General features: G+C 29.2%; 2 protein-coding genes across 2 annotated transcripts in view; both read right to left on the reverse strand.

The window, feature by feature from the left end:
• The window catches only part of Kuz (kuzbanian), a 56,459-nt gene extending 45,267 nt beyond the window's left edge, over positions 1 to 11,192 (reverse strand). The window contains exon 1 of the mRNA XM_064215454.1: positions 10,633 to 11,192. Within this exon, the coding sequence (XP_064071524.1) occupies positions 10,633 to 10,693 (61 nt within the window). The 5' untranslated portion in view covers positions 10,694 to 11,192. The remainder of the gene's footprint in view (positions 1 to 10,632) is intronic.
• Positions 11,193 to 13,502: 2,310 nt separating this feature from the next.
• On the reverse strand, positions 13,503 to 19,167 carry LOC113401207 (methylthioribose-1-phosphate isomerase). Its single transcript, XM_026641026.2, has 8 exons — positions 18,944 to 19,167; positions 18,641 to 18,776; positions 18,292 to 18,390; positions 17,613 to 17,749; positions 16,800 to 17,008; positions 15,590 to 15,753; positions 14,794 to 14,995; positions 13,503 to 13,978 (listed from the first exon to the last, which is right to left on the reverse strand). Exons 2-8 carry the CDS (start codon positions 18,770 to 18,772, stop codon positions 13,866 to 13,868), a joined length of 1,056 nt encoding a protein of 351 aa, XP_026496811.2. The 5' UTR covers positions 18,773 to 18,776; positions 18,944 to 19,167; the 3' UTR covers positions 13,503 to 13,865.
• Positions 19,168 to 19,390: the final 223 nt, after the last annotated feature.

Here is a 19,390-nt window from a genome sequence, read left to right on the forward strand (position 1 = left end):
AAAACTGCAGTTTGAAACACTTAACTAAATTATGATTCCGCAGTTGATCTAATATTTAAACTAAAAGCATATAGATTTCTTTATTTTGATGTTGTTGATATTTTTTATTATTGCATTATCATATTATTGCGATTTTTATTTCAAGTTATTATATATACTTTAGTTTATTATATACCTAACTAATTAACACTAGATGTAAATAATATATACAGGCAATATGGCTAATTGAACATTTGGATTATACGTATTAGCTTTACTTTACAATCATATTTGTATTCAAATATGATTGTTTAATTCTAAAAGTCGTATACGTTAGGGGTTGAAATGTTTACGTTTACAATGTATAACCATATCCTGACGATCGATACCTGCCGATCTAGTTAGGCAGTAAACTCAGGTCAATTACGACTATTGACGAGAAATTGAATTGAAATATCAGGACTTAATATAGCTAATAGTCAAATTGACTACATTACGACAAGTATATAGCATATACATATATTTTTATTTAACTGTAGTCCTAAATTCATAGAATTCAGATTCATCCTAACTCAGTAATATAAATATAATAATGAATTTGTTTGTTACGCTAAGTGGCGGTCAGAAACTCATGCAGTCATTTCTTGTGCTGTACTAAACCTCGTGTAATACCGTCAAAGAAGTTTACACTAGTTCACGCCCTATTAAAATCCGAACACACACATAAAAAGCTTTGCACCTGTACGAAGTTCTACTAGATATAAATTTATTATAATTAATATTTTTCCATAAACTTAGGTATGTTAAATTGAATGTAACATTAATTTGTCTATATGTACATGGACGTCCAAAACCGCCCTAAAGTGCGGTTGTACAGGTCAACGACCGTTTACTCCCCACTGGGATTTCATCTGGTACTGCATGTTTGTAGGAGATTAATGTTTCATTATTATTTCAGTAATACTTCAGAGCATGAATTGCAAGTCATGGATTAAACATTGTAAATAAAGGGTAATTATAAAGACCGCTATTTAGTTTTACAAAGTTAAATTAAATCGCTTCGCTGCACGTTGAACTTCTTGAAAATATGATCATACCGTTTGAAATACAAATTTAAAGCACCCAAAATGGATAAAGCTCTCTAGCATTTAGCACTTTTCTAAGAGCGTGCATTCAATACTTAATAAAGTTTTAAGTCTGTCAACAGAACCTTTACTTGTCGTCTTGATTTTCATTATAAATTTTATATAATAAGAGACATCAATTTGCCGCAGATCTTATCTTTTATTTAATACGAAAATTGTGTTTTGTATTTTAATATAGGTATGTTATTCGGTCGTTAAGACTATTATTGTGAATAAGAAACGGCCGAGATAAAGTGAACTCTATCGGAATATACACATCTTTTAATGGTCAATGAATCATGACCCTCAGATGACGTAACGACATCTGAAAACAAGAGCTTGGGGGAAATACGGGTTTATATCATTCAAATGATACAAAATTATAAAAAAACAACTTCTATTTATATATCACACTATAGTACAGAGAAACTTAAACTTAGTTCTGATCGAATTAATTATATGACTACAAAAATAATGTTTAGAAATGTCAGTATATATATATTTTTTTGGTAAATTTAGAACCAGAGCAAATAAAAGACATTATTTAATTTTTTTAATATTAATACTATCGACTTTATATGAATAGAACATTTTGTTTGTTTATATGAGTCATCCTACGAGCCGGCATGTAGTCACGTACCAGTAACCTCGGCGTACTATCGCCGAGACTATGAGACCGTCGCGTCGCATCTTTTGGCCCCACAGACGGCCATTATTCAAATAATATAACGTCTTGGCAACGCAGTAAAGTAATTAAGCCCTTGATGTCTTCAAAGCATGAGTCAATGTTATTATCATAAGCCGGTGACCGAGACGTCTGGCGTCGCATCTCTGTCCATTCAGTGTGTTTAATCAAAGCGTCCGTTCCCTGTTACCATTCAAGTCGGCTGACTCTTGCTTCCTAATGAGCCCCCATTTTAACAAAAAATATCCGTTTTTAAGATACATTAACAAACACAAGATATTCAGCAAAGGCATATTTGAAAACGATGTGTAAAAAAATATAATGTGATAACATAAGAAACGCGATACTTATGCAAACGTTTATTAGGAAGACATAAAATGCAAGATAATGAATACTTCATTTTTTGTTCAATTAAATAAATTGTCAGCGACCGCGTCCGAGGCTGGCTAACCTAATTAGAATTCACCACTGCATTTTCGCGAGTACTTTCTCAATTACAAATACAATTATATTATAATCATCACAAAAATGTTACTAAATTATCTCTAATAAAAATAAATTACATAACTTTTATTTAGCTCTCGAGCGATATTGAGCAATTTTACTTGGATTTTTTTTGTTTAAATTAAACACCGTTTCATCAAAGCACAAAAGAACATTAACCCCTTACATAATTCAAATTTTCGTCAGTTTCGTGTTATCAACGGAGCAATAAAATATTTCTTATTCGTGAATTCAAGATATGGAAGGAACAAAGATTAAACCTAGATATTGGTACTGCGTGTGGCGAGTCATGCTCGGCCAAGCGTGACCTTCCAAGGTTGTAACGCGATTTAAATCGCCTCGAGCTAAGCCCTACACCTAGTTTTTTTGATTACCACAGGAACAATTACCTCGACCCAATCTACTCGTTTTTTGTAGTCCCCACATACAAAATATTTAATTTCATTTAGATATGTATACGCATGTAAAATAAGAGTTAAAACATTTGATTTATATAATCACTTAAACTTCCTATTTCGGTGTTTTGATTTGAAACATCTATCGGCGCCTCTTTGGGATAAAACCGACCCGTATGCTGACGTGACGGCAAACGACATGAAATTCTCTTTTACTCCGCTGCGTGGCTCTTATCCAATACATAGCTATATAATACTTCATTGCAATACACGTTATATATTCTATTTTATTTAATAATAAAAATATATTTATTTAGTAACGAAGCTCTATGTTTTTATTTATTGAAGTTCATAATTTTTTATACATTTTCTTTAATTATAAATTCTTTCAATACCGTCAATAATTAATATTTCATATTTGCCGGGCAACCCGTTACGGAAAGGATTTTTTTTTAAATAAGGACGTACATTTTAATTGGCTTATAAATAAGCCTTTATAAATTTCTTTCGCAAAATAAATTGATGGATCAAAATAATATATGTTTTTTTTTGTTATGTAAAGCAAATAACAATAATAATGATTACTGAAATACCAATTAACTTAAACGTTGTAATCATTAAAAATTTGAAATTGTCAGTTTAACACATATTTAAATTGTGGTGCAATGGCAGCCTAACTGAAGGCGTATAAGCTTTCCAAGGTCTTTAAATAGGGGGAACTAGTCCGTCCCCTTTCTGAACAGATATCGCGTTCAGGGATTACCTGCATGTAGCTCAGTGGGGCGTCGCTTAGCTTCCGCAACGTACGCCATTAAGGGGACTTCAGCCCACTTAAGTCGGAACACTATCATAGGGTTGAGTCGACGATAACACGCCAAGTTTTGCAATTTGAATGTTAAGAAATCTTTACCCATACCAGTCAATGTTGTACACGTAATTAATGAATTTTTAAATGCAACCAGATGTAACAATTTTTTAATAGTTAACTTGCACTATGTTTGATATTGTAGATGTCACGCATAAGCGTTAAAATTACAATCATATTAATAAAAAAATATATTAAATAAGCTTTGCATGACAAATCAAATATTGAACGAAAATTTTATACATATTTATATATGTATTATACGCATAAGAGACAGTCCTTTTTTTTTTAATTTTATTTCTTTTGTTTTGTCACAGTCGAGAACAGGTAGAATTAAAAAAACAAATTAGACATGGAAGTGTTTTAGCAACGTCTAAGTACGTCGCTTAAACTCAGTAATAGTTACGCAGATTGACACCACAATCGGTTCCAGGTGTCACTATGAACTGAAATATATCATCAACGCCTCTTAATCAAATTTAAATTTAAACATATGTCACGCAGTTCAATCGAAAAATGAAGAATTTTATTTTTGACCATTAGTAATTTTATGGTATGTATATCTTATTGGTTCTATTAATTATTATATAATAGTTAAACAAATGTATTATAATTCTTATTTCTAACCATTGATTATGTATTATTTATATTTTTAATACATATTGTGCAATGTGATAGTGCATGGTGAGACTACCTGTAAATATAGTAAAACATTTACCAGGATAATTTTGAAATGTAATTTTTCTATTTTGATGTGATATTGTATCTACTGTTTGTTATCCTATTGAAAAAAATAATTAAATACTAGCACAGCTAGAATAAGTGTCTACATGAAGTTTATGTTGAAGGACAAATACTACAAAGTAAAATTATTTTTTGTTTGTTTTGGTCAGAGCCATACGAAACTTTCTTCACAATCGACAAACATTCTTCAAACATTATTTTTAATTTATTAAAAACATAAAGAAAATACACAATATATTTTATTAGGTAGAACCTCAAACATTTCACGACCAAATAATGTAATAATAATTACATTTGAACATTCACGTGTTAATTTATTTGTCTATTTTATTATTCTTATTTTCTTTTAAATTTTTTTTGTTGTAAGTTCTTTAAATTGGTAAATAAACATTATTATTTTAAATGTTAAAAATAGCTTAACAATTTACAAATATTTTTAAATAAAAATTTAAAGGACAAAAAGCTCGTAAGAGCAGCTCTTAGTGATAACTTAACGTACAAACTCAAGCTAGACGTTTTTTGCAAACAATTATTATCGTTTTAGCGCGAGTGCATGAGAATTTTTAACCTGTGAACTGACATCACTATTAAGAGTGTATTATGATGTTAGAGTACAACAACGTTTCATAATTGCAGATAATGACACCGAGACGGCTCGCAAAACGTTTTAAAACGATGTCTCTTTATGAATTTTAATTACAACAATCTAGTCACGCTACCTCGGCATACAACCTACCATATGATTACAATGTTGGTTTAAGTTTATTCCCCTTATGTCTGTTATCATTGTCAATGCGACCGGATTTCGTGTCATCCGTTTATGATTACTGATAAGCCGAAGCTACATTACATCGGTGTTGTAATCGTACGTTGAATCACACGAGAGCGTGCAAAAAGACACGGTTGACGCATCGAACAGTGCGCGCGGGCTGTGACGGTGACGGGCGGTGCGTTCGTTGAACCGGCGAGGTCACGACCATCGTGACGTGTGCTGCCTTTAAACGCTTCCCGTAATACGTTCGACGGCCTCCCAGACTGCAAACCGCTGCCAAACTTCCAATATTTACCATTCTCAAACTTACGTTCGTCTGTATCGCTTCGACTTTTGTTTAAATAACGCCGGCGAAATCGATCAAATGTCTTTCTTACTTTTCTGATGCAGCTGAGTCAATTAACTTCAGAATAAATAAAGACTAACTAAAACATATTTTACTCGTTATCGTTGACTTAGGTAATAGTTAAGTCCAATTTATAATATATTTAATGTTTTCATGAATAGAGAATCATTTAAAAATTTAAAAGAGGACATAAGTTTCATTCAGGGAAAACCCTCATGTTTTATAGTGGAAAGCTAAGAACACTAACTATTCTGGTCATAAAAAATAAAAAAAACAAGCCGCAATCTATACATAATAAGCGTCGTAAAAGTTTATGGCACTACCAACCTAAATGTATGTTATGAAATAAACATTGCTAGCAACGAGGAAACTCTTAAAACTAAGATTAAGAGCATCATTCTAATGTGATAAACGTGAAAGTATGTTTTGTATGTGTTTAAGTATTTTTGTTTATTTGTCCTTCGACCACTGGACGTATTCAAATGTGCAACGGGGTTCCGGATTTGTTTTTTCTATGTATACAATGATTCCGTTATAATTTACACCCTACATACTTATATATCATATTACCCCAATCTCAAGAAGAGAAAAAAAATAAACAAATTGAAATAAAATTTACGCAATATGATGAATTAGTCGATATTTTGAGTAATCTATAATATTCAATGTTGATTCGCGACAAATGACTGGAAGTAAAATTAAAGCTAATATATGTAGTAGTTAAGTTAATAATGTTGTATTATAAATAACGATATATTAATCGATAACTATTTTTAGTATATATTACAGCAGAGTTATAAGCGAGTTCGTTCGTTCGAGTTCTTAAATCTTCTTCGATTAAAATAGTCTTTAGGTAAGAGTACACCTAGGTAACCCGAGTCTGCAATAGAACTTTTGACTCAATAATACTCAATAGTCAATTATAAAATAAATATTTTTATTTTGATCTACTTCTTGACTACGACCTTCATTAAAGTAGGCCACGGAGCCTTGATTCACTAAGCTATTATATACAAAATTGGCTTGTTTTAGCTTTGTTTCATAATTACCTTCTAACAATACAGGTTTCATTACGATGTATTCTTATAGACCGAGAACATGACTTGTAAATGTCGCAGATATCGTGTGAAAGCCGTGATTTAGACGATTGACAAAATTCCGTTCAATTGCACTCGCTACGGGTCGCTAATATCTAACTAAAATAAATATTATTTTGCAACTTCCTATGTTTAGGTGTATTGGAATGAGGACAAATAAGAACACTAGAAATATATATGTAGGTCATACATTAAGAATATCTTATTTTATCAGCGACGATACATATTATGCTAAGTAAGTCTCCAACTATACTTTTATTTACCAAATATTTGTTATAGATATATTCAGTAATACATATAATGATATATTTATAAATAGAAATAATTTTAATCGACGACATCGCGGATTTAGGTACATGTAGGTATTATACGATAAAAATAAGAATAGTTAACAAGTTTAATCGTGGGGTCATGGTGAATTGAGATAACAATCACAATCTTTGATTGATTAATTAACTCAATAATGGTTAATTATTGTAGATAACCTGAGTTATAATTCTATAATATTGTACCTACTTCATTGTTGTTTTAAAATAAAATTATATCAGATAATTTCTGTTATATGCAGATTCATTTTTAACCTAAATACGAAAAATAAAATTCTCATTATATAGAAATTAAAATACTAGTTTCCCGAATACAAGAATTGAACAATTGCAAACGACAAAGCATTACCTTGTCGCGAAATTAGTCATAGACGAACGACTTCCAAGAAATATTCCACCGAGTGAGTTGACGACCAGTCACCATTGACTTGTGGCTAAGCATACAACGAACACGACCTCCAGCTTTAACCAATACCTGCTAATGAAACAATGACGCCGTTCCCTTTCAGACTCTTTTCATAAGTTTAATTAATCATCTTTTGTAGTCCGGCTTCAATATAAAAATGAATAACAGCCGTACTTTATTTTACTAGTAAGCTGATGTAGATAATACATTATTTTTATTTCTTTGCGATAACTATCGATGCCATTATAATTTTTATTATTTTATTGATATGAATTTAAAATATAAATTAATGGTTTCGAGTGTTTTATAAAGTAATATCAGAAACATCCTGTTGTATAATTTTCAGTATTAAACATCAATTAATCATGATAATTCGATACAAAAAAAATCGATTTAATATTCAATTACATGATTTTTTACGACTTTATGGAAACTGAGGCACAAACGAAATCTTTAACTATATTTCAAATAATTACTTATGGAACGTTAAAAGGACTCAGGATTCAGTGAACAATTGGAGTTAAAAATGATACATGCGCACCTTGAGTTAAGAGCGACACGTTTGCCGTAACGGTAAACGTTATAGGTACTGCACCCTTGTTGTCACGCCTCTTTTGCGCGGCAGCTCTCTCTATGCATGTCTATGCATGCGCGTATACTAAACAATTGATATTTATAATGAAAATAATAAGAAAACTATTTTATTAAAGAAACGATGTTTTTATTTATTGTATTACAAATGTATGTATTGGTTTTCTATAATACGTCCCGTAACTTATTTTACTATGTTTGTATACATTTTAAACTATGTTGATATGTATTTTTTCAATACACTCAACAGTGCTGTTACCGTGCAGGACAAATGATAAGCCCCTCGTTGATGGATGCGCAATCTGAACGATGCAAATAGATGTTCCAAGTGGGTATTTCCTTTTGTTTATTTTCTCTATTTATAGCTTTTTTTTCTATCTCAGGTACTTATAGTTTACATATTCGATATAAAACATAAATATAATGAATTTGAATATGTTTTTCCGAACGCAAGTTTTCGACTCCATTTAAAAAAATATACACTTGCATACATTTTTAAATGTGCTATTGAATATTGAAATACGTGTTTCTACATCACATGGGAGCACTTTTATTTTATTTACCTGACTAATATTATCGTATATTTTGGAGTCGGATATTACTTGTTACATTGCATAATATTTATTTATTATTTCACATTGTGGTTTTGATGAGCGAGATGATCTCTTGTTACAATGCAAAAACAATTCATTAAATATAATTCGATGATTTATTAAATAATTGATCTACAAATTAATGAATGTAATAATGTAAATTTTCCATTTTTATTTTACGTCACGTAAACTATCATGACATGCAAAAAATTCAAAACTACGCACAAATATGGCAAATAGGATGGCTATGTGTTCCGTTAAGCTATAAATCTGATATACGAAACTGGTTTCGCGCGCCTCCAGTTTGTACATATCATTGAACATTGACAGAATTGTGGTATGGTGAAAGTAGCACAAAGTGAATTATTATGGGTGTGTACTTAGACATCATTGTACATTTATTTTGAAACAATAAAACTATATTAATCTGATGGCCTGTTAAAGGGTAAAATGATGCCAGAATGCAGAAAACAGAGATTATAGTATTAGATGAAAGTCATTTAAAAAAATAGTACCCAATTTAAATGTGTATAAAATCCATTACATGGTTTAATTATCCGTCTGTTCTCTGAGTATAGAGGCCAATTCCTTTAAAAAAAAACCATCTTATTTTAGAAGAAGCAACAACCATATTATAAAGAAAGAAAAATGTATAATAAACCTAGAATTAAACTGTATTGCCAAAAGAATTCATGAAAATTTAAATTATTAAATATATATTTTATATCAATAACTCTATTACGACTTAATAAATTTTATTGCATTACATCATATTAATAGGTTTAAATAGAATTGAAGCAAGCGGAATGCAAAATCTATACCAGGTTTTTCTTGATTCCATTATCCCGACTTAAAGATAGATAGAAAAAGAACCTTTCCACAGAAATGATTACTAAAAAAACACTTTAATAAAAAAACAGAGGATAGTCCACATTAGCCTTATAATGTTACTGATAAACAAAACCAAAAAATTATACTCATTTTAATTATATTTTCAAGTAGTAATAGTAATTACTGATTGAACTAAACAAAACCAATAAATTATACTCATTTTGATTACATTTTCGAATAGCTATTTATAAATAGGATGACTTATTTTTACTGAATATTGATTGTGATTCGTATCATCTTAACGATTATGTTATTATGCATTACATAGGCTAACTCGTAAATAGTTGTTATATTTTAAAACATGTATACACAGACAACTACAACACACAACTGGTTGGATGTATTTTGTAATTTTTATAACTAATTCAATGTGTATCTAGATTAAGTACCCTATACTGTATATTTGTAGAGTTAAAAATTAATTAATATAATTAACATAAGATTGTCATTAAATATTCGTTTTATTTTATTTTCAATTAAGCCTGTTAAAACTTAATTATATATTTCGTCAATGTATATAAAAAAATATCAAAATACATTCATATTAAATATTATTACTAAACATAAATGCTGATTGAATTTAATGGGTTTCTTAAGGTGAGGAAATATGACCATTAAATTTTTGTTTCATACATAGAAAGATAAATATTGTAATGTCTATTTAATAACTTTAACAGTTATTTAATTTAAGTATTACAATAAAGGTATTTCCATTTTACCTTTTAAAGGATGTTCTGTGCATTTGTACTTAGATACAAAGGGGCTTATATGTTAAAATATTAAATTATAGATATGGCTTTCTTAGTACTCTCTCTTAAGTACTTTATAATATGTAATTCATATAGTAATTGTGGGTAGGACATAAAAAAAAATATTTGTAAAATTTTTAGTTTACAATTTCACTGTTACAAAAAGTAGCTTTACTTTTAAATAGTTTCAATAATAAATCAAATTATTAAGTTTAAGTGATGTGTTTTTGTTTGTGCAATGAAAGCCTATTCTAAAATATTTCAAGTTTCTTTACTTGAAAGCTTTACTATAATTATTAACATTATATTCTTATCTTTTAATTCATAAACAATTTTTAGATAACTAGTTTAGCTTTTTATAAAATATTTTAAATAAAAATTATCCTTAAAATAAATAAAATTAATTTCCCCCTAAATGTAACTTCAAATGTATGACTATTGCAATTTCAGAACATGTGACTAATGCGTGAACGTTTTGAGAATTCGAAATATAGTCTGTAGTAAATAACTGTAAATGAATCTAAGACTAATTGATATACAGATCGATATATATGAAAATACTTACCACTTTCTATGTATGGGAAGGCGAGCAGTAGGAAAATTATGTATCCAATTTCACTAAACATTGTCGCTTACTAACACACACTTTTGGTATCACTAAGTCATCGCACACACAGCTGATTTTAGAACCACACAAAACCTTTGTCTGTTTTCGATAAAAACGCATGCGCGTGCAAACAATATTTTTTATTTACATTACAACAAATCTTACTCTAAAAAGACGATTAACTAAATAAACATGCCTAACAACGCAACCGTTTTGATTACCGTCGGAGTCTCAGTTTGGTTCCGTTGAAACAATAAATAACAACAAATTATATTTGGCCTAAACTAAATCAACTTAGAAAACGAAACTTATTGTGTTTTATTAAATAACACAAATCAAAACAATTCCACTTATGCATTATTGTTCCATGTTTATCTTATATTCCATAACTTCACTAATTTTATCTAAAAATTGCTGTGGAAGCAATTTCTGTACTTACAGACTTGACTGACATATTGGAATTCTTTATTCTACTGAATGTTGCCAAGTTACTTATTTCTGCGTCTGTATTATTTGTCTACTCTGTAACAGCTTATGTTTTATGTTCAGCATTGGTAGTGCTAGAAGAACGACCGCCAGAATATGTTTATTAAATGTTAATATACTTATATTATAAGACAACCAAAATAATAATATAGGTAATATTATTGTGAAATATATAAAAATCACATTATTATTTAAAATAGTAAAATCTTGTTAACATTGCATCGACACATGCGCTCGGGAATCGAATAAAATTGGATGATCTGTCTTTGACATATGAAGAACTAAATTTATGATAATACATATTACAATTAATTTAAAATAACTTTTATTTCTTTGAAAAAAATGGTATTACTATAAGACTTTTACATCTAAAACAGCAGATGAACAACATTAACTTACCATGGATTAATATTAGTTTAATGAGAATGCTGCAGAACTGAATCTATTTGCTATAGTGATACCAAGAAATAATGCCGTATTTATAAATTCTGATGCTTAAGAGGACAATGTATTTTACGCGTTTTATATTGGAATCCCATATTGAATAGTTAATTATAAATTTTATGAAAGAAAGCATTTCTAACACACGCATGGAAACTGAACAATTATAGCCCTAGTAAATTTTAGATTACAAGGATCCGTTTTATTTTCTTTGGCGTCGATGATGGAAATGATGTGATCTGTTCGCCGCGAAAAAATATGGCAGATGTGTTGCACGATGCACATGTGCCACATTATTCGCGCATTTATTTAAATATCTCGTAATTATACCACCAATCTGATTTTTCAACTGTGAAAGACAATGCAATTGTTTTCAAATATCAACTAGTATATTTTATATGTGCTACCATTACCAATCTCTCTATTAAAGATACATATAAATCTCTCTATTAAAAACATATAGATAGATAGAGATTTATAAAAAACTTACTACCTATTTATGCCATCGGCCCGTCCCAGACTTTTCTGTAGATATTTTGGAGACTTGGTGGTAGGGCTTTGTGCAAGCCCGTCTGGGTAGGTACCACCCACTCATCAGATATTCTACCGCCAAACAGCAGTATTCAGTATTGTTGTGTTCCGGTTTGAAGGGTGAGTGAGCCAGTGTAACTACAGGCACAAGAGACGTAACATCTTAGTTCCCAAGGTTGGTGGCGCATTGGTGATGTAAGGAATGGTTAATATTTCTTACAACACCATTGTCTATGGGCAGTGGTGACCACTTACCATCAGGTGGCCTATTTGCTCGTCTGTCTACAGATAACATAAAAAAAAGACATTTAAATCCCAATTTCGTCAAATTTAAATACAGGAATTTTAGTTTGTAGGACAAAGTTTTACTATTAATGGAAGAGTGCAAGATATGGAAGCCATTACGCATGTGGGCAAAGTAAACCTTGTAAAGGTTTATGAAAACGTTCTAACATAAGGACTAATAGAAGACATGATAAAACACACGCCTATTTTCACTGAATTATTAAAAGCATCACTAACAAAATACGTCAGTTTTTTTATGTTAAAATATACTAAGTGTGAATGAAAAGCCATATATTGTGCATTACTAGAATTTAGATATATAATATTATACTCTAATGTATTCAGCATCTCCACTATTAATTCCGGGTGCATTTATAATGAGAAGATAGAATAATCTAAATTAGGAATATTACAAATTCAAGAATTTTTCTAATTATTACTGAACTTTTTTAGTACAACGTTAATTTAAAAAAAAATGTTAAATTTTGTCAGGGAAAAAATATTATCGTATTCTGTGATAATTATATATATATAAATATTTTTAAAGTTTGTTATGTAGACTGACTAACATTGAGCAAAACTATTATTTATTCAGCTATACGAGTACATTTATCCTTATTTTTTTTATATATAATTTTGTACCTCACATAGTTATAAAAGTCTGGCAATCCGTTCTACAACAAACGTTTAGGAAAACAAAAAATACCTTATACACATCCTATTATTAGTTTTGACTAAAAAAGTACTAGAAAGTCAAGCGCGTCCATATTGAAAATCAAAAATCGGCCTTCTCATTTCATTTGCATTTCTCGGCCTGTTTTTTGTATGACTAGACTACGTTGTGGGTTCCCTTTACGGCATTTATAATGCCGCAATGCCTTAGTCCGCCACTGATGCCGGGACAACACTTGCGGTTAATACTATGTATATCAGAGGCCTGTTCACGTCGACCATCGTAGTGGTATATTGAGTGATCTTATATATCTAAGATAAAAAGAGATTGCATCACAGAGGTACGATTATAGTTAAATTTTATAAATATAATACATATATTTAAATCGAATGTTTACAAATAATTACACAAATTCATATAAAAATAACATTTATTAAAATAATTTGTAACAATTTTTGATATAAAAGCGATATAACATACCTAATTTAACAATGAACAGTTTTTTATGAAAGGCTGTTTATATTAATACCTAGTTATCGTTTACATATATTGTATATAAAACTATCAATTTTAAAGCAATGCGGAAATGACTGATTATATTGAAATCAATTAAAACAATAACTTACTTCTTTGCTAAGCATCTGAGTAAATGTTTAAAAATATTATACTGTGTTATATTGTAATACAATTATAACAATTACCATAGCACAATAATATAACTGTTTTATATTATATTTTAGGAACCATAAAAATATATTATCCTGTAAGTAAACTCCTAAGGGACAGCTTCGTGCAATTTGCCTGGAGAAAAAACTCCTTTCTCTATTATTATTCCCGTAATTAATGAAGCTGGTGTTATGTCGAATGATGGATTCCAACAACTTATACCTGTAAATAATAAAATAATGCAAATAAAATATTTTAACTTGTTGTACCTATTATTTATAATCAAAGTTTATTATGCTATAGGTAAACGAACATTCCAATGGGTCACCTGATGGTTGGTGGTCACAACAACTTTAGACATTGGTGCTGTAAGTAATATTAACTCTTTCTTACATCGCCAATACGCCCCCAACCTTGGGAACTAATATATTACGTCTCTTGTGCCTGTAGTTACACTGGCTCACTCACCCTTCAAACCGGAACACAACAATACTAAGTATTGTTGTTTGGCGGTTGAGTAATAAATAAATATTCTATGTGCATAGTAGTACTTCTATGACTAACTACTCATCCCATCTTCGCACAGATAAAAAAACAAGATATTCCTTTTGTAAAGTATAAAACATCAGGACAAATATGAACAATGTATGTAGATCCATACTCTAACTAAAAAAATTGTGGGTTTTTTTTTAAGCTAAAGCATCAAATCAAACATCAAACTTCACCATCTTCAACATGCATTGTCACATTTCAGCTAATTTCCATAAAATATTAATGAATTGTACACCTAAACTTTGCTAATATCACACCATTCATCAGTGAAAACCATATAAAAATCCTTTCTATAGTTTTTGAGTTTCTCGCGTTTAAATAGACAGACGAGGAAATTTTCTTTTATAATATGTAGTTATTTATGTGAGTAATTTTATATATTATTAATTAAAATGATTCAAGTGTTATTAAATAAAATATAGTTAAATCGAAAGCAAGTATTGGATTTCCTGTATTTGAAATTTGTGGTATACTATCATACTAACCAGGTGCAGCTATCCTATGTTCTCCAATATGGGTCATCTCTCTATCCGGTCGTTCCTCAATTTTGATCCTATCCCCAGATTTAAGGGACATATCTATAGAGGTCAAAGGCGCGGCGACATAAAAAGGCACATTGTGGTATTTCGCTACGATCGCTATTTGATATGTTCCTATTTTGTTAGCTGTATCACCATTCGCGGCCACCTAAAAATACATATTATTTTTATAACTTTACTCATTAATATATTCAATATTTACACTGGTTTACTTCATGTTTTCATAACATACAAGGTGTAAGAGATATACCATCTTATGCATGACATGACAATATAAATTTATATAAATCTAATTTGTATTGAGTTTTGTTTCCCCTATATTATGTAATTATAAGTTACTTTCAAAGTAAGTTCACATGACACAATGTGTGAATGTTGTGTACATTTTTTATTGTTATACATGTGTGTTTTAATAAGTCTTATTTTTGGTTAGTGTAGAATATGTAAATGTACATTTATCAATAAATAAATAATCCTATTCCTATTAACAATGCAGTGGTGGGAAGACGTTAAGAAATTTAATTTAATCTGCTTTATATTTTTTAAGTTTCAAAAATAAAATACAGCTATTGGTGAAATTATTTGAACAAAATTTTAGAGTATATATTTTTAGGTAACATTGTATTTATAAACTTTATAATACCTTACTTTATTTTATATGATTACACTGTCTCACCATTAGCAATGTTTATAAAATTTGTCAAAACCTTTTCTTTAATTTTTAATTTTTATTGTCACTTACCCTATCAGCACCAACGACTACGGCGGTGATATTACGGGCATGCATCAGGGCCGATACCATGCTGTCTATGATCAGAGTAGAGGGAATCTTCTCATGGACAAGCTCATATGCAGTAAGCCTTGCTCCCTGATTGTATGGACGTGTTTCAGTACAGTATACATGTTCTGAAAGTTAATATAAGCTAGTATAAGACAAATAAATAACAAAGACATAATTTACACGAAAATATATTTAAAAAAAAAAACATTTACAATAATGGCAGGCATGCAGCACAATACTTTAATTTTGTTTGTTTAATTAATTAAACTCTACGGGAGTTCATGTTCTATGCATTCACATATGCTTAAGATTACAATTATATTCAAATCATTGAACAATGATGCAGTTTTAATTAAACAATTTGTAGACTGCAAAATTCTCTAATATAATAAGCATATTCTTGGTTAACAAGGATATAATATATACTATACTTAGTGTATAGAAAAGTTTCAGCAGCAATACTATTTGTTGTGATCAAACAACAACAGTAGATGCTTAATTATCGTTTTCTCATGAGTAATTAATCTGAGATTTAAATAAAATTGAATAAGAAATATTAAATCAGTCCCCAATAATTCTAGCTTAATTACTATGTAGCTGGAATTATTGGGGACATTTATGTATTGATTATTCACATTAAAGATTATGTTATTGAGTAACATTATGTTCAGAAAACATGCATAAATAACAATTCATTATAGAATTATTTTAACATGCAAGAGCCGTGATGGCCCAGTGGTTAGAACGCGTGCATCTTAACCGATGATTTCGGGTTCAAACCCAGGCAGGCACCACTGAATTTTCATGTGCTTAATTTGTGTTTATAATTCATCTCGTGCTCGGTGGTGAAGGAAAACATCGTAAGGAAACCTGCATGTGTGTAATTTCAACGAAATTCTGCCACATGTGTATTCCACCAACCCGCATTGGAGCAGCGTGGTGGAATATACTCCATACCTTCTCCTCAATGGGAGAGGAGGCCTTAGCCCAGGAGTGGGAAATTTACAGGCTGATTATGTTATGTTTATGTAACATGGATTTTATATTACAATGGTTGGTATTGGTATTAGAATGGTATTTACTACAAGGCTACAAAGTTGGAGTATTTTTGCTGTCATATACATGATATTATTGATTTTTGATACATATAATTATAAAAAATATAACTAACCTAACCGTTTTGCTGCATGTAAAGACCTTATAACTCCCAATGCCGTGCCATATCCAGCTGTAGCCAATGATCCTGTGTTACAGTGAGTCAGTACTCTTACATGACTGTCTCCTTCTAATCTCTTTAATATCGTTTCACATCCAAACTTTCCAATTGCTTTATTATCTTCTATATCTTTTATCAACATGCTTTCTATGTTTCGAATTAATCTGGAATTATAAAAAAATATAACCTTGGTAATTAGATACTTATTTAATTTATGCACTACAATAAAGTAAATGGTGGTATAAAAAATATTTAAACATTATTTATTATTAAAATGTATGTATAATTATATAAAAAATTGTAGAAACCTAAATTCTCGAAGCATTTTCAAAATTACTTTTATAAATTTCAAATTGTTCAATTAGAATTTCTTGTAATAAACATTATCTTAATGCCATTTTCAATAAAATGACAGTTAAATCTATTGAAACATTTTAATACAAAACACAATAAACTGAACTAAAAGCAGCTTTACTATAGATAACAATGATAACAAATATGGAATTTTAGCGATACAATTAACTCATATACTATGAATCATAAACTATATAATTAATTTTCAGTAGCAAATGTTTCATAATATTATATAGTTTTCATGATATTATATGTAGTCAAAATTCCAAATTTTTTGGACATAATCAAATTTTATAATTATATGTTGCTCATTATTAATTATAAAACTATTAAACGCTTTCCAAGAAAGAAAAAAATATACAAGAAAAAGAAAATTTTTAAAATATTATATACATAATATTGTATCATACATACCTCTCTCTGAAATCGTCAGCTGTAACATTTTCGTCTGCACTTAAACTATTTGCCAAATTAATAAGCTCATCTGCTGCTAATTTTATGTTCACAGCTGTCGGTCGTGCTGACACAAGATAGTTTAATTTGCCTTCAATCTAAGATTAATAGAAATATCTATTTTGGTTATATTGCATCATCATCTTAGATGAATGTTATAGTATGTAGTATTTTTTCATTAGAAGATCTACTAGTTACATTTATAATAATCTAGTGTTGTATTTTTTTACTACAGGGAAATTATGTACATTACTTATAATAACAAAAGTATTATATAAAATAACATATAAATTATAGAAACCTCTGTAAATACTATATTAGAATGTTTATACTAATATTAGATAGTTTAGATAAAAAATTATTACTTCATGCTGTTAATTATAGTTCCTATTCTATTTCTTAAATTATATAATTTATTTGTATTTATAGTATTGTTTTAAGTCTGAAGTATAATATGTTGTGGATAGATCAAGATAAAATTTAATTATAAATACATGAATTTTCTACTGTTATATAACACATTGAGTAAGAGATATTAGTATATAATTCAGTTTAAGAAATAATGAATAGCTTTAAATTCCTAATACAAAATATGTAGCAATCAAATATTATGATTATAAGGGTTATCACTACTACTCACCTCTTGTCTCATAATTTTTTTGTCTACACAATCATCTTTAAGAATTTCTATGGCCAATGATAAACAACCAACAATTGCTATTGCAGGGGCCCCTCGCACCTAAAACATTTATTTTAGTTTTTTTTATTTCTACATTAGTATGAACTTGCATTACATAATAAACCTTATATTAATGAAATATCTAAAAAGTATATTGAGATTTGTATATTTATTATTACTATAAATATTATTTTAAATAACATAATTTATTTTTATTTATTGAAGTAAACTAAAAAGAAAATATGGTATGGTATAATAGACATTTGATTCATAAAAATAAACACCCAAGCACTTAAAATAAATAATTTACCTGCATTTTATTAATAACTTTCCATCCATCTTCAACCCCTTGCACCTTTATATATCGTGTTTGTAACGGTAATAATAATTGGTCAAGTATTTCTAACCTACCTCGTTCATATCTGATCGACTCTAAGCTCATTTTGCTTAAATGATAAATAAAAATTATTAAAATGATTTCAAGAATTTAAATCTGTAACATTTTAGAAATGTTTATTTCTATATATCATGTTAGTATAACGATTATTTTTAATTGTTTAAAATGTATACGTAACTAATAGAGATTAAGTCTAGAGAATGTGGAATTGTTTACCTTATTGTTACTTGTCAGATCTTTTTAAGAACTATCCAAGTAAATTAACCTGTTTTGTTGAGTTATTTTAGGTACTTGACTTGAGACAAGAACTACGACAACTGATTTTTTCTACAAAAACATCTTTAAGATAACTTTCATTACCAAATATCAAAATTGCAAAGTACGAACGCGGCTAAGTATTCACCCTGTTGCCTAGTCGTTATTCGTTACTTTAAGTTGTCAATTTTTGTCATTGTCAATCTGAAAATATAAATTCAAGTGGATGTCATTGCCATGCCATTTACATTTTACATTGACATTGCAGTTATAGTCAATAAATTTTGTCAACAACGAAAACATAATTACGTATAATATGACAAACAACGTTACAAAATTAAACGTAAAAGTCTAACGTAATTTGAATAACTTAACACGTAATTAAGTTTTAATTTATTTGAATAAATC

Source organism: Vanessa tameamea, chromosome 7 (assembly GCF_037043105.1).
Source record: "Vanessa tameamea isolate UH-Manoa-2023 chromosome 7, ilVanTame1 primary haplotype, whole genome shotgun sequence".
NCBI classification, from domain to species: Eukaryota; Metazoa; Arthropoda; class Insecta; order Lepidoptera; family Nymphalidae; genus Vanessa; species Vanessa tameamea.

Excerpts from the sequence above, each read along its gene's own strand:
- LOC113401207 (XM_026641026.2), bottom strand. The coding sequence starts at position 18,772 with ATGAGCTTAGAGTCGATCAGATATGAACGAGGTAGGTTAGAAATACTT. Across the intron at positions 17,009-17,612 it reads GCTGACGATTTCAGAGAGAG|ATTAATTCGAAACATAGAAA; the intron begins GTATGTATGATA and ends TTATAATTCCAG. Across the intron at positions 15,754-16,799 it reads ACATGCAGCAAAACGGTTAG|AACATGTATACTGTACTGAA; the intron begins GTTAGTTATATT and ends ATTAACTTTCAG.